The sequence below is a fragment of the Otolemur garnettii genome, unplaced genomic scaffold (assembly GCF_000181295.1).
Source record: "Otolemur garnettii isolate 467f Iridium unplaced genomic scaffold, OtoGar3 scaffold00060, whole genome shotgun sequence".
Taxonomy (NCBI): domain Eukaryota; kingdom Metazoa; phylum Chordata; class Mammalia; order Primates; family Galagidae; genus Otolemur; species Otolemur garnettii.
Window position 1 is genome coordinate 10,538,006 of NW_003852455.1, and position 17,043 is coordinate 10,555,048.

The 17,043-nt window shown below is 40.4% G+C and overlaps 1 protein-coding gene across 2 annotated transcripts in view; it reads left to right on the forward strand.

Annotated features, from left to right (window-relative positions):
- ETV5 (ETS variant 5) overlaps nt 1-17,043 on the forward strand; it is a 63,771-nt gene that overhangs the window by 24,994 nt on the left and 21,734 nt on the right. For both annotated transcript variants that reach the window (XM_003792724.3, XM_023514850.1), the window contains 2 exons: nt 5,051-5,180; nt 6,062-6,337. In XM_003792724.3, coding sequence (XP_003792772.1) covers nt 5,051-5,180; nt 6,062-6,337 — 406 coding nt within the window. The remainder of the gene's footprint in view (nt 1-5,050; nt 5,181-6,061; nt 6,338-17,043) is intronic.

Sequence of the window (17,043 nt, forward strand, 5' to 3'; positions counted from 1 at the left end):
CAGGGAAGGGCAGGGTTAGATTATCTAGAGCAATTTCAGGGAGAGAAATGCATCCATGGTAACTGTGGATTCTGGCTAGTTAGTGACTGGCTATAGAAGATCCCAGATTTTCTGAAGTGCTTATAACTGTCTAAATGATCTTCTGGTTTGATCAGCCGGTGTAGAGAAGAAAAAAGACTACCTTTTAGATGGAACACCAGAATGAGAGACAAGGATCACACAGAAAGTGAAGGCTGCTGGAGTCAAAGATGATGGTTGCCGCTAAGGGTAAAACAGAGATCCACTGGGCATTTTGGTGTCCAAGGGACAAGAAAAAATTTCAGTCCTGAGTCCTTGCTTGGGTATCGGTGTACGAGGTGTACCTCCAGCTGAAAGGGTGCAGTAAACATGAGGACACAGCCCTGAATGTTGGCAAAACCTACACTTCCCATTGTCTCCTCCTGTGCTGCCTTCCTTCTGTGTCAGTTTCTCTATTTTAATCCCTTTTTATTTAGTCTTTGTTCACTCAGATTTCTTCTGGGATGCAATAAATGGTAGGACAATTAAGTTTGCAAACTCATCCTAGAAAAAGTGCTACATGCCTCATTGCTAAATATTACGATGGTCACCAGATGGCCAAGGGGAATACTTTGAAGGTGACCATAGTGATGTTCAGCAATGAGGTACGCAATAGGTGTAAGTGGTCGCACCCAGAGACACGACCGGCGAGGAGATGTTCAGGCCTTATTGAAAGGGGAAGGTGATGACCCACCTGGCAGGGCAAAGGTGGAGTCTTCATCTAACCTTTATATGGGGCTATTGGGGTGGGCAAATTTCACAGCTTCCCTGGAGGGCTTTAGTGAGTTCTTTGGCACAAACTTTGGGGGTGGGTCTAACTAGGTCTCAGGAGAGGGAGGAGGGGAAAAGGTTTATTTCTAACTGATAGGCCCCCCAACATTATGGTAGCACTTTTTCTAGGATGAGTTCACAAACTTCAGTTGTCTAGCCAAGTATAATGAAATGACTAAGAACTGCTTAGGTAAGAATCTAGCTGTGTGACTGTAGCAAGTTAGATTAAGACTGGTTTTCCTATTTGTAAGATGGAGACAGTGGAAGCAGCTTTCTCACTGTTGGGGAGATTTTATAAAATAAGGCATGTAAGAGCAGCTCGGCCAAAGTAAGTGGCAAGGTGTCTTGTCTGGCTACCTCTTTCTCAGTCTGCTTTCCTTGTTCTTTCCCAGAGGTATTAGTTCTTCCTCTCCATCTTTCTTTGTGCTAGAGCACATTCACTCAACCAGGTGTGATGTGGTATTTTGTTGTTTTAGTTGAAAAAAAGGTTTATGCCTTCTATTTTTAGTGTATAACGTAGGTGGTTAAAATATCTCTTGTTCTTAACAGTGTGGTCGAAGACTGCTAAAACGACAGTGGGAAGCCCTTGCTGCTTCTTCCCCCTAACAGCAGCAGCCCTAAGACTTTATTGGACCTAAAGATCTTCATCTATAAATGTAAGGGCTTGAAATAAGCCTACTGAGGCCCTAGGCTGTCTCTATTACATCTTTAAGAAGATGCTAAAAGTCAGATCCCTCCCTTCCTTTTGCATGCCATGAGGAAAGGACCAGTCTGTTTTGCTTACGGTCATTTCCCAGCACCTCCGGAATGCTTGGGCCTGTAGAAGATACTCAATGAATAAATGAATGATCTTCATGACAAAAAAGGAGGTCCATATTCAGCAGGACTTAAGTGTCAGGGCACCATTGGCTTTGTGGGCCCATCTTCTATAACTCTGCGCTTAAACTCAAGTTTGTGATTGTAGAAGATGTTGATCAGCTCAAACCAGTCAACTTTTCCAGCATTTTTCTCAGACTTCCTTAAGAGTTCATGATCCTATTTCAGTTCCAATTTGTTGCCATTCTTTACAGTCCTGGGTCTCCATCATCATTTAGTAAGTCAGCTGTGCAAAGGTAAAATCCTCTATTTTTGAAAGCACAGGGTATAATTATACAACATCATAGCACCATCTGCAAGGTGCTGTGCCATCTTTATTTCTCAAGGCAGCATCGCATACCTCATTTTACAAATGAGGAAACAGGCTGAAAGCAGAGAGCATTTCTTGGGATTCTGAGTTCCTGCTTTAAATACACTACTATCTGTGACTAAGCCGTGCCATAATTAGGCTCCTTCACACATCCTCTAGCCCAGCAGGCCTCTGGGAGAGCTGAGCCTTTGTCCTCGCAAGGCACAGGGCCCCCGATGGCTTTCCTGTAGTGCACATCTTTGAAACTTTCCCTTCTCGTTCCTCCCATGTCCTGTTTCTTCTCTCCTTCAAATGGTCACTTCCTGGGGGAAGAAGTATTTATAACTAACATTGTGCCTGGAATTGTAGGGTAGATATGGTCCCCGCCTTCAAGGTTAAGAATGAATGGGTTATATAGAAGTACATATAAGAAATATTTATAGAATTTATATAGAAATATTTCTTGAACTCTTCTTTTGTAGAGAGAACATAAGATTCCGCATATAAGACAATTTGGGGATAGAAGATACTATATAATTTGGAACAAAAATGATGTGGTACACGCTAAGAGTACTGTCTAGATTTGAAGAAAACAAGACAGAAGAATTACCTGGCAGTTTAGTTTCTCTTTTTAAATAAATAGATGCAGTTCCAGAAACCATTATACAATTTTTCTTTCTTGGCAGCTTTGGTTTTCTCTGTGGTATTAGTCTTGTCAGCAGAACTGGTAACTTTCAGGACACTTCTAAAACCTGAAATGAGAAAATTAAACAATAATTGTTTACTTTCCAAACTTAGGTGAAGTGTTGATTGTGAATAATTATCTTTAGATAAAGAAGAGTAGATTCCTCAAGGACCTGTAACCTTTGTTCAAATTAAAGCATCATTCACTTTTTTCATTACTTTGCTGAAACTTTTAGAGCAGAACACTGGTAAGAGGTGAGAGCGGTGATGCAGGGACAGTGCTGAAAATGTCAGAATACCCACGGCAGGGGAGGAGTGACTGTCCCTGTCAAATCGCCTGAGTCTCCCTTCTCATTTACTAACAACATTCAAACAAGCTTAGCTATTTTCTGTGTGTGAATGTCTGAAAACATTTGATAACAATTGAGTGTTGGTTGCCATGATGTCACCATCAAAAAATCACGAGAGCGTCTCTAATGACTTCTAAATATACTCTGCTAGTTCTCAGCTTATTCCATGTATTCAGGAAGAGTGTTTGGTATTATGTAAGAAAGGAATTATGAAAACCTGTCCTTTCCAGTCAGTCGTTGGCAGGACTTTGCAGCGACTTTGCTTTATAACCTTGTCATCTCTGATAGAATTATCGGTCTCGTGTGTTCATGGCTGAGCCTAGAATCTGGGGTTCTAGAAGGCACCTGAGAAACCAGTTGGAAGATTATTCTTCTGGAAGGTGACTCGGTCTTACCAGACAAAAAAATGATGATCGTATAGTTAACTCTGCTTAGTACAATAATCACTAAGAGCTCACTCCTAAAAGTAAACACTGAGTCAAACTGAAAATGTTAGTGTGCCACCAGAGCCTAACTGTGGTTAACTATTTAACGAAACCTTCTATACAGCAGAAAGTGGCCGGCACTGAAGCTTAACTCCTTCGCCCCCACCCTCCTAGGCAGCGGACAGGAATGGCCCTTCAGACTCGCTGCTAGAAGACGGCCCTCATAGTGCGGCATCTTTAGAATTTGTCCTTCTCTTTTGGATAAAATGCTCTCTCTGAAACAATTCAGCTCCTAGATAAAGTAGAAAAGGCACATCTGGTTTTCTTTTCCTTAGGGGGTTTTGGCCACTATATGAGGTCAGATAATTAAATTTCAGAACTCATCCTAGAAAAAGAGCTACATACCTCTTTGCTGAAGATCACTGTGCTCACCTTCAAGGTATTCCTCTTGGGAAGCTATGCGCTGACCCAGTGCCTCGTCCATCCTTTAAAGCAATTTTGGAACGGAACTTTTTTTCTGGAATGACCATCAGCGTTGTCGTCATAGAAGGTGACAATTAAGTTTACCAACTAATCCTAGAAAAAGTGCTATATACCTCATTACTGAATATTGTGATGGTCACCAGATGGGCAAGGGGGCAGTACTTTGAAGGTAACCATAGCGGTATTCAGTAATGAGGTTTGTGGCATTTTTTTTCTAGGATGAGTTTGTGAACTTAATTGTCAGACCTTGTATGCAAGGCACCTTGATTTGAAAAATTCTCATTACTCTCAGAATCCTGTATGGAATACCTAGTTGGTTTCCAAACCTAAAACAACAGCTGCATATACTTATTTTTTTAATTCAGGAGAAGTCATTGATACCCTCAACAAAAGATCTGGTTATGACGACCTGCCCCTGTTAGCTGGTCACTAGGACAGGCCTAGAGCAGATGTTGTGAGCGCAAAGGTAGCCAGGCCTTCACCTGTATGCAGCTAACCTTTCCTACGTGGTAGATTGGTCTGTTGTTTTAATTGCTTTGCTATTAAAATAATCTGTAATACTTCTAACGTTGACTATTTCTTATTTGGAGCAGATATTTAGAGTTAGTTCAGAAAGAACATTTACCAAATGCTATATTTAATTTGTAAATATGCCTCTAAATAGAAAGTGGATTTGCCACAGAAATTTTAACCTTTTGATGAGTTAACATATAATGTTTACCAGCACATTTTTGGCTATTTTGTCCTTTTCGAAAAGAAAAGTATTCATGTCTACAACTCTTCGTATTCTATCACCTCCTGTGTTTTTCCTGAAGACTCATCACTTGTAGGATTTTCAGGAGTTTCAGAGCCTGTGGGAAGCAAGACCTATGGCCAAAGAAGTTTGGGGGAAAAAGACGCGGTTAATTTGAAGTGTCAGATGATAATTTCTGACCTTAAAGAACTTTTGATTGGCTGTAGATGGAAAGCTGCGTGTTTGTTTTGCTTTTCTAGCACATGACTTGACATGAAATCCAAGAACAATCAGCTAGTGAGAAGGTTTGCAGAGGAAGCATTGTGCTCCCTATTAATCAGCTGTCCTCTCTGTTCCTCCCTCATCCCTCTTCTGATTTCAGTGGTGCTTCATGCCCCACCTCCGACCAAGATCAAACGGGAGCTGCACAGCCCCTCCTCTGAGCTGTCCTCCTGTAGTCACGAGCAGGCTCTCGGTGCTAACTATGGAGAAAAGTGCCTCTACAACTATTGGTAAGTGGATAAGTGGAGGTGAAGGAAAGGCTGCCCAGAAAGGTTGTGGAACTAGCCATCAAGCTGAGTGTGTTCCAGGGGCTGTCCTACAGACCCTCGGGCTAGAACCTGCCCTTCTTCCTTGGCAGTATAGCCTTTTAGCTGCAGCCTTGTGGCTTTGCAGGGAGCTCAGTTCATTGGGTACCTACCAAGTCCTTCTAGGGACAGAAGCTCTAATACTGGGATATTTGATCTGTGGCTTCAAGCCAGGTAATATATACTCCATGTCTATCATATATGTTAATGTGAACTTTAAGCACCAAAGAAGTAATCTTCAAATCAGAATATATGGAAAAAATCCCGATGCTTGTGCCCTTTACTTAAGAATATCCGAGCCCCAGGAACAAAGCTTTAATTTTAAATCATTCTTTGCTCTAGAAGATAAACATAGATCTGCCTGGCAAGGGGGAGGAGAAGAACTGTTAATTCAGGTGATGTTACAGCAGAAATTTACCCTCTCCAGAGATTCTAATTCCTGGGAACTGTGGCGTACTTGGGAGAGGGCACCAGAGAACACCTGACGAAGCCTCAGTTCTCCCCTCGCCCCTACACGTGCACACATAGACGATTCTTTTAGAAGGAGGGAAAAAGGAAACCGGAAGCAGAGTCTAAAATTATCTTGGAGAAAAATCACTAGAAGTGTTAAACAAGTCTCTGTGACGCAGTGTGTTTGTCACTTCTCCGAGGTACAAATATTCCCTCAGGGCTGCTAGGGATTTAACTATGTTAATACTGTCATTTCCTGGCAACAATGGGCTGCAAACTAGAGGTCTGCTGGACCTGGTTACCATGCGAATGGCTTCCTTTCAGCTGAATGGTTCCTTCTCTTTTTTTGTTTACAGTGCCTATGATAGGAAGCCTCCCTCTGGGTTCAAGCCATTAACCCCTCCTTCCACCCCTCTGTCACCCACCCATCCAAATTCCCTGTTTCCCCCACCTCAGGCAACTCTCCCCACCTCAGCCCCTGCAGCTGGCCCAGTACAAGGTGTGGGCCCCACCCCCCATTCGCTTCCAGAGCCTGGACCACAGCAGCAAACATTTGCGGTCCCCCGACCACCACATCAGCCCCTGCAGATGCCAAAGATGATGCCTGAAAACCAGTATCCATCAGAACAGAGGTGGGTGTGACCTTTCTCACTGGGAGAGGGGACGGGGTTGGTCATATTTGCCAGGTACCTAACAAGTTCTTGCACTGAAGCATCTTGTGAAGAAGAAGAAGAATATGAATATAATCCATTTTATACCACCCTGTCCCCAAGGTTCTCCAAATGGTTTCTGGACATCGCAACATTCTTATGGAATAAGGAAGGGAGAGAGAATTGAGGACTATCCAGCCTTACAGAGCTGGAGGAGCACTTGCCCAGGGCACAGACTCTTGACCCTCCTGGGGACAGGTTCCTGGCTCTTCACTGGATACCACATACTAGAATTGAACTCATTGGGAAAGATAGCTGAGTTACAGGAGGTGTTATTACTCATCTGATTTTAATACATCTTAACAATAAGAGAGTAGCTTAGCTTAGGATCTTATTTATTCATTTACATTTGAGATAGAAATCTCTTACTTATACTCCAGGATGTTTCACATTCCTAATAAGGAAAATGAGGTATGGGGTAACATGTCCAGGGTCATTCATTAATCAAAAAAAAGCATACAGGGAACCTCCTGTAGACACCAAAATTGACCTCTGAAGTCCCAGCCTTCTAGGCCCATTATCTGTGATGTTCTAGAATTTTGCATGCTTACATCCCTCCTTTATACAATACGTTCTCGGGGCCAGTTGTTTTTATTTCCAGTCTTGTCTGGGATAAGGAGATAACCTTGGGTGGAGAGTGCTCAATGATGTTAATAAGGATGCCAGATGGGGACCATTGTATTTCATGTCTATCTTTTCTTGCTCTGCTTTGGGGATGGGTATGGCAGCAATAGGGCAGAAGGGAGAATGTATGAAAGTATCTTTCCTCAGCCTGGTCTAAGCAACATACCTACCAATATTTACTGTCAACCTTGATTTCCAGATGAAATGCAAGATAATTATAAGGCATTTATCTGGTTCTGATCCTTTTTCTTCCTTGCTATGAAAGTCACAGTATCTGCATAATGTGGCTGGTTGGCGTTTATTCTCTTGGTTGGTTCAGGGGCCGCAAACACTCACGCTATTTATTCAGTGCCCAAGGGGTGAGCACTGATTGGGAGGCTGGCTCAGGAATGGGCCTCTATTGTGACTGGGAGCTCATCTGGAGGAGACAGCTGCCAATGAGCTTTTGATAGTTGTTGCCATGCATTAACAACTTTGTGCTTTTTCAAGAGAATTTGGAAATTTGTTTTTTTATGTAAAACTGCAGATTTTTTTTTTTTAAGTTGGCGACTAATTCAAATGAAAAATAACACTTTGCAGACTAAACAAAACCTCCCTGAGGGCAAAATTACTCCTCTGGGCCTGCCAATTTGTTAGCTCTGGCCTAGATACCATTTTTTATTTCAATAGTTTTTTGATGTTTTTAAAAAGCATCTTGCTGATTTTCTGAGGGTAATTGAGGAGGAGGGATAGGATGGATGTATTTTCAGTTTTTTAGATGCTTAGTAAACTTTATATTTGTTGTTTCATGTTAAATCTCATTTACTAATATTTCTTCCTCAATCTTTGTTTTTTCTCCAGGAGCCTTACATAACATACTGCATTAATGGGCTGAGTTGTGGGGAGAAATACTCTAATTCAGCTAAAGGTTATTTGTCTTCCCTGCAGCGCTGGCAGACAGGGTCCCCTGAGTCTGTTGTGAACTGAGTTTGTCTCCAGGTTACCAAACCTTCTCCAGAAAAAGGGGAAATTTGGATTACTGAGATTTATACATTACCTGCCCTCAAATGTCCAAATAGAGAGGCAGGAACCAGAAAATAGGTGTTTATTTGGGGGGGGGGGTGATTCCTCCCTGAAGTCTGCCTGTCCATTTTGACTTAATTCCTCTTACACTCTGCCTTTAGGAAGGATGACCCTAAAATTAAAAGACCTCACACACACACACACTCGGATAATACAGAGACCCTTGAGAGAATTGGGGCAAAGTTGGTGAAGTATTCTGTAGGTTCCTGAATTGACAAAAACAACACTGGGACAAGTTGGGTGTCTGTGCTAGAGCACTGTAGTCTCATAGTTGAAAAGTGCATAGGAGTCCTCACTGGGGTAGAAACAGGATTCTAAAATGCAGATTCCTTAGTTCAGTGAGAGATTATGTCTCTGGGTGCTGGGTGAAGTCTAGATTTGTTACTGTCGTACTTTGAGAAATCATGATCTAGCTCTACCCTAAATCCCTGTTCTAGCTCACCTTTTTTTTTTTTTTTAAGCATATATAATATGACCCAGTCCTAAATTTCATTCTTACTCTCCCTGTCTATCAAAATAAAGTCATCCATCTAATATCTATGTTAACACAGAATACATCAAAAACATGGCAGTGATTTCGCTTATAGATATTGATAGCATAATAATGAGATTAGATTAAAAGTTCCTGGTTTGATTTTGCAAAAGCAACAGTAATTACAGTCATGTGTATGGTATCAAGCTTAATATTCAGACATTTAATAATTTTGATGTCTCCCTGAAAGTGGGGCAGTTTCCTTTTATTAGTAATTGTGGTTTGTTCTTTGCTCAGAACTTTTAATTAAAATTAGAGGCACTATTCAAAACTAACCCCCTAACACAAGTATGTGATATATTTTTCAGGATAAAAAGAATTATAGTCTTACTTGAATATTTTAACAGCCTTCTGATGGAGGCAGAGTAGAAAAAACCCCATTTCACAGTTAAGAAATCAGGCCTCAGAGCAGCTGAGACACTACTAAATAGGGTGCTACGGGCAAAAACCAAACATTAACTTATGACCACATCACTTATAGCTGCGCCATTTGTTTTGATAATGACTTTTTTCAGATTGCCAACATCCACTGATGTCTACTAAAAGCTGAGTAAGTGACTTTGATAAACCCGTTTGAACCTCAAACTTTATTCATCTCTTAAACTTCAGAATCTTACAAAATTCCTACATTATCATTTCATTCCATGTCCTTAACACATACCTTTTTAATTTTGCTCAGTATGCCTTCTCTGTTAAGCTCAATAGATAAGCTCTTTGAGGATAAAAACCATGATTCAGATAGATCCTTTTTTTAAGACTACATTTAGCTCTGTATCTTACTTGTCCTCAGTACCTGTTAATTGTAGTGATGACAGCTTGCTAGGATTATACTTCAGACAACTAAATTGTGATCTAGTCAAAAGTACATTCCTAGGGCCTGGATATGATAGCTCAAAACACCTGTAACCCAGCACTCTTGGAGGCTGAGGCAGGAGGACTACTTGAGCTCAGGAGTTGGAGACCAGCCATCTCTAAAGCAAGAGCGAGACTGTGTCACTAAAAAATAGCCAGACATTGTGGCAGATGCCTGTAGTCCCAGCTACTTGGGAGGCTGAGGCAAGAGAATCTCTTGAGCCCAAGAGTTTGAGGTTGCTGTGAGCTATAATACCACGGCAGTCTAGTGAGGGTAAGAAAGTAAGACTGTCTCAAAAAGAAAAAAATACATCTGGCCAGGCACAGTGCCACATGTCTATAGCCCCTGCTACTCCAGAGGCTAATCTGGGAGGCTGAGGTGTAAGAGAGTGTCTGAGTCTGAGAGTTCTAGGCTGGACTGACCATGCTGATCAAATGTCCACACCAAATCCAGCTTCAGTATGGTGACATCCCAGGAATAGGACACCACCAGGTTGCCTAAGGTTGGAAACAGAGCAGGTCAAAACTCCTCTGCTGATCAGTGTTGGGATCATGCCGGTGAATAGCCACTGGGCAACATAGGGAGACTCTATCTCTAAGATGATAATAAGGAAAGAAAAAAATGTACGCTTTTAATGTTTTATGTCATTTTGTATACTACGTATAAGTCTTGAAAGTTAAGTTTATTTTTAGACAAAAATACTATGTTTGAAAACCATGATTTATATTGGTAATTTCCTCCTTGCAAGGAGAGGAAAAAACATGCAATTTGGCATGTTCAGACATGTTCCATTTATCCTGCCAGACCGGTTGCTCCTAGAAGAGGAGTGCTTTTCCTTTAGCCATCCCAATCGTGTGAGTTTTTTCATGATGTTATTTATGATGCTTACATGTGCTGAGCAGAGGAATTTAGAAAATATTCCTATGTTATTCCCATAGTACTGGCCATATGTATTTTTAGCTTTTATTATACCATATCTCATTATATCTTGAGTTGAGGAAAGTTCCATAATTCCAATGGAGAGGTTCCACTAAGAAATATATCATCAAAGAACTTTAGAATACACTGCTCTCTCACTTAACTTGTCATCAAGGAAAGAAGCAAAATGACACAAAACTTAAGGAAATGCTTCTGTGGTGAAATAATCTTCTGCTTTTGTAGAGCCCATAGGGGCATCAGTGTTGTAGTAGGTTAGCATGATACAATCAACAGTCAGAACATAGGGCCCCAGGGACTTGAGGAGAAGGCCCCTTGTGTGCCGTGTCTTCTGAAGGAGGAACTGGCCTAACCTGTTTGAGAAAGTTTTCTTCCTGAATGGTTATGATCAAGGATTCAGAGCTCAAAGGCATGAGCTAAGTTTTCTGGAATTTTGATTTAACAAAAACTATATAAAATTCTAGCTCAATTAAAGAGGTTTAATAGACTCAGATTTTTCTCATTTCTGTTTTCTCTCATGAAGACTATTACTCTTAAAGTAAACTGCTGTTCATCTCTGTCCTTCAAATTTTGTAGTTTTTAGAGAGCAAAGAACTTGACTGAGTCACAGTTGTAGCCTGACCTAGAATAAAGTGAATGTGTCTGACGCATCTCTCCTCTTATCTATGTGCCCGTTATTAGCATGTTACGTGTGGCAGCAAAAATTCGCTTTGGGATCCAAAACTGAGTTTCATGGATGCCTAATGGAACTTCTTTGACAGACTGAATAATGTGCTTCTAATGGTTAGAGTACAAGGTATTTTTAGTTCTGAATCTTAAGAGGGCTTGTTTTCAGCATTTCATCATGTTTATGTAGGGTTTTGTTACCTTTTGTCAAGCTAAAGGAAATTTCCTTTTATCCTCAGTTTACTGTAAGTTTTTAATGTTGAAATTTATCAGACATTTTTTTGCCTCTATTAAGATGATCTAATTTTCTTCTTAATTTCTTTAATGGGATAAGTTGCATTGATTTTGTAAAACCAACCTTGCATTCTTGTGACAAACCTAACTTGTTTATTCTGTATTGTCTTTTGTATGTTGCTGAATTTGATTTTCTAACAAATATTTAGGACTTCTATGTCTATATTCATGATTGAGGATAATGTATAATTTTTTTTCTTACATTATACTTGGGATTTAGCATTGAAGTTACTCATCAAATGAGTAACATTGATGTCCTCTTAAAAATCTCATTAGCATCTGTAGTTGTCTCTTTCAATTTTGATATTATTTATCTAGACCTTTTTTTTATTTCTTAGTCTTGGCAAACAATATCTTCTTTTCAACAAATCAACTTTTGGCCTACTTACTCTCTCTATTGGGTGTTTTCCATTGCATTGATTTCTGCTCTTAGTACAATAATTTCTGCTTTCTTTGGGTTTATTCTGTTTCTAACATCCTTAGAAAGATGATCAGCTCATTAATTTTTAGCCCTTGTTTCTTTATAATATAGCATAAGCACACAACCAAATAAAATTTCTTCCATGGGTGGGGTGACCATACATGGACGTTTTCCCAGTTCGCTTCTAGTTTATGGCTTGTCTACAAATAATTGCTGACAGCTTTCCCTTTCACTCCCCAAAGTATCCTGGCTTGGACAATCAGATATTTGATCTCCCTATCCAAGTCCTACCTTAGCTATATTAAGTTCTGATTTATGTTATTTTTATAATTCTGTTTCAAGTATTTTCTTCAGTCTTGGAGTTCTTTACAAATGTGTTTCTTAACTTCGAAACATATGGCATTTCTCTAGTTGCCTAGACTATATGATTTTTATTTAAATGTCATGAAGAGAGTGTTTGAAAACCATTATAGAAACAATTGTAGAAATAGTGTATGCTTATGGCTCTGGAGTTGGACAGACTGACAGACCTAGGGTTGACTCCCAGATCTGCTGCTGTATGTCAGCAGGCAGGCAGTTCACTTTGAGACCTTTGGTTTTTTCATCTTGAAATGAGAGGATAGTAGATACTTAACCATATCCGCTCATTGGATAGATTAAATAAAGTCACATTGGGACAAGAAGATAATTCAGTAAATGTTAGCTTAATCATTTTTGGCTGGGTACAATGGCTCACGCCTGTCATCCCAGCATTTTGAGAGGCTAAGGAAGGAAGATTGCTTGAGCCCAGGAGTTTGAGTTTGCAGTGAACTATGATTGCACCTCCGGGCTCCAGTGTGGGCAACAGAGTAAAACCCTGTCTCCAAAAAAAATAAAATCTTCTATTTTTCATAAAGTATACTAAAGAGATCTTCCATAAATGATGAATAATGTAGAAAACACAAACATAGAAACTTCAGTTGCTTTATCCTTAATCTTTTCATGGTCAAACTTACTAATGTTATATGTACAACTAATACTTTTACCACTAGATATCCCGGAGGTGTGTCTTATTTTCATCACCTTCCTTCTCCCAGATTTGTTTTTGTTTGTTTGTTTGTTTGTTTGTTTGTTTTGAGAGAGTCTCACTCTGTTGCCCAGGTAGAGTGCTGTGGCATCATAGCTCATAGCAACCTCAAACTTCTGGGCTCATACGATCCTCTTGCCTCAGGTCTCCCAGTGTTAGGATTACAGGCATGAGCTACCTGGACCATATTTGATCTTGAAAAATTAGACAAGCGTCTTGGCCTCAGAACTTTTTGTTTTGGTTCCATCTCTCAGTGCCTTCTTATAGTTCAAATAGGCCAATTTGAGTCTAAGCAGCATTCATGGTTCTCATGGAGTCCTGGAAGTTGTTTCAGAGTTCTTTGGTGTGCTTTTGGGGACAGTGTCTGGCTCTTGGTTATATGGCAGAAAAATAAAGGTGAATGTGAAATTGGCACATTGTCACCAGCAATAAAAAGCAACATTCTCTTTCTGAGAAAGGGGAGTGGATACTGGGTAGGCTCTTTTGATTGGTGTGTGACAGTCTTCTCCCAGTTCCTTAAGATCTTCTTATACTTGCATAGCTTCTGATTTCAGCTTAGGGTTTGGAGGGGGAAAGTGGGACGGTTGAAGGTAACGTATATTGAGAACTTAGCCGTGTGCTGGGCCTTGCTACATGCATTATCTCATATCTTTACACAGGTATCCTGGCTATCCTTATGTTACTGGGAAGGAAACTGAGGCTCAGAGCAGTCACCTAAAAGTCTCCCAAGGTCACACAGCTAGTAAGCGGTAAAGACTGGATTTCAGCCCAGGGTATCCTGACTCCACAGCCAGAGCTCTGCCGCGGCTCCCTACCCAGCCCTGCTGCTTCTGTGTTTTCCATCTTTTTTCCTTTAGCTTTAATGAAAACATTAAATGCGTGCTGTCAGTTTCTATCAGATTCTATATATCATCTCTTCACGGGCCTCGGTCACTACTTCATCGGGCACCCACAGGCGCAGTGCAGCCTTCGTTGAATCTGCACTTTCCTCCCTTTTTCCTGTAAGCATTGTGTTTAACTCTGTGTGCTGGCAGCAGAAACCAAAAGGGAAATGCAGAAAAAGCATCCAACGGTTTTCATAACGTAAACCAAATGTTGGTAGCGTGGGTGAGCTCTTGGGAGGAGAGGCGCTATATAAATCTGACAAATAAATAAATAACTGGTTCTTTAAATAAACTGGCACTGAAAAAGGCTTAATCTGTGACCTATTGAATTTAGGCTTATTGGGTAGTCAGTCCTCTTTGCTCACTGAATGTGAGTTCCTTACTCACAGACTATGTTGGGCAAATGGGTGGGGGTGGAAGGAAGGGAGGGAGGAGGTGAGAGGGAGGTTGAAGAGGTTTGTTGAGAACCAGACTGCTCCTGCTTTTGAAAATGATTGCCTGCCTTGGTAAATAAGAGGCATCTTTGTCATAGCTGTATTGTTGTATACAACACATTCTTAGATACTTCAAAAGGACTGTGGGGAAGGTTCAAATGAAGGTCAGTGAGTCAAGTTCGTAGAATGTATTTTAAGGGCAACAAGTAAATTATTTTACTCCTCTGCAAATAAAGGCCATTACCAGCAGCAAGCTCTCTGAATCTTTCTTCCAAAGATGTTGATTTTTGTGACGTCTGTCCTCCTGAGATCCCCCTTGCCATTTCCACTCTCAGAACAAACAATTGTGGTGTCTGTTTTGCACATCATGGGCCTCTCTATGCTTCGTGCTGAATGTTGTGCTGTGAGGTGGGGGTGAGGTTGCTGGCAGTGCCTATATGAAGTACCTTTTCCTGAGGAGGCCACAGTGGGGTGACTCTATATTCATTCTGGAAGGAGAGAAGTTGAGCTCTGGGCAGAAGTGGGCTGCTGGGGCCTGCCAGCTGCAGGGCTCTGGTTACAGGACCGAATGGCAGACGCTGTCTCAGAGCTATCAGAGGAACTGATTTGTGAAGGTCACCTTGGAAGGTGTTAGAATGGTGGCACAGGGAAAAAGGAAATGGAATGCCTTGTTACTGTTCCTCATTACCAGTCCTTCCAAGTAGCATGAAGTCTGGGCACTTTACTGAAGTAAGGCCGTACAAATACCTTCTTTCTTTCTGAATGAATTCACGGGGAACCTGAAGGGAATTGATGCTGCTGGTGCCAGTATTCTGAAAGTCAAGTGTAAGCTGAGTTGCAAATTTACACTTCTTCAAAAACCATAAAAGGCTTCTTTAAATGACAGGCACCTGATGAAGTTCTGCTGTGATGCACTCACCCCCCAGTGAAAGGTTCTCAACTCACCAAACCTCATAGAGTTTGTAAAACTTATTTAAGACATTGGTGAGGCAGATTCTGAGGCTTTTGGTGTCTGGGATAAAAGGCTAAGTATGTGTAAATTGTTCAGTGATCTTACAGCACTGCCTTTAGTGGGTAATAAAGACCCACCCAGAACATACTGTGCGGAGCTTTTCCATGATCTAAGCAGTGTTTTATCTGCACCTAAATCTCTTCAGTTTAAGAGTTTAAATCTTGATGTTCTAGAAATCTGTTGGCAGCTGTTCCCACAGATTTAAATCAAATTCAAACTATTTGATTAAAGCTATTACTAGAATTCAAGCTAAAAGAAAATAAGACCTTAGTATTATAGGACTATATTGTTGATTTTTTTTTTAATTCATTGAGATTAGTTGTTCTAAATCCTTTATTTTATTTGAACACTGGCTGGCTCTTACTTTCTACTTAAAGCTACATATTCACAAATTCTTTTCTTTAGCACCTGATGGGCATTTCATGGATTGAGGGTCACTCATCTCTAACCTCCGCATCCACCCTCCTGAAGTCTGTCCCAATCTGTCAGTGATCATGGTTGTGGCAGAAACCACGCTTTGTACACCCAAGTGTGTTTCACCTTTTCAGAAGCACTGGAAGAATAATACATCCCCATGTCACAGTTAAGGACAACATAAGGATAAGGAAACAAAACCAAGAAATGTTGCCCTCAATCACCTCCCTAGTGAGAATCGTAGGCTTTCCCTTCCACACTGCTCACCTAACAGGTAAAGGGTATTTGGCACATACCTGGATTTAGCTGACAGCTTCAGGGTGTGAAGAATATGTGTTGATTAACAACAGCAATGAAAGGTGATTAAAGTGTCTTGTTATAAAGATAATGCCTGTTTCTTATTAAAACTGTAGTTGAGCTAAAAAGAAAGTCACCTAAAATTGTAACCAGCCTATAAAGATAAGTAGTTACTGTCTAGGTGTAAATCTTTCCACAGTTTTATATGACACCATAGTACTCTTTTCATTTTTGCTAAACTCTGATGTTCTTTCTATGTACTTTTTAGCAACCAGCCTTAATATATCAAAAATACTTCTCCAGGTCCTTACATATTTGCATATTATATCATTTCTAATGGTTGCTTTCAACTAAATGGCTATATTATAATGCACTTAGCCCATTCCCTTGGTAGACATTGGGGTTGGTGACCGTCTTTGTAGCTATATCTAATCATCTGTGATGCAAGTGTTTAAATGCCAGGCACAGAATTATTAAGTGCCTCCTTATCTTCCCAAGTTAATAGGAAAAAATATTTCTATTTTTACTTTGTACTTTTTCATTACTAACAAAGTTAAACTTTTTGTTCATGGCCATAGGTATTTCTGTTTTAGCAATTTTCCTGTCTATACCTTTCACCCATTTTTTCCCTTGAAGTTCTCATTTTTTTCCAATTTCAAAAGCTCTTTATGTCAACGATATTAACATATGGCTAATGCTTTATCTGTTGGAGATTCTTCTTCAGTTTTACTTTTGGTTTTGTTTCTGGGGTTTTCTGACTATTATAGATTTTTTTTCTTCCTGATTTGATGTTTTTCTTTTGGTTTTGTTTCTGACGTCTCTTTAACTTACAGAAATTCATACAGTGAGGTGTATTAGTGTTTATCTTGATTTCTGCTATTAATATGATACTCAGAAAGGTTTTCCCTCACTCCAAAGTTAATGCAAGTTTTCATATATACTTACTTTTTCATATTATGGTTTCACTTTTTGCATTGAAATGTTACTCCATATGAAATTTATTTTGGGGCTTGGTGCCTATAGCTCAACCGGCTAAGGCGCCAGCCACGTATACCTAAGGTGGCGGGTTCAAATCCCCAGCCCGGACCCGCCAAACAACAATGACGGCTGCAACCAAAAAATAGCCGGGCGTT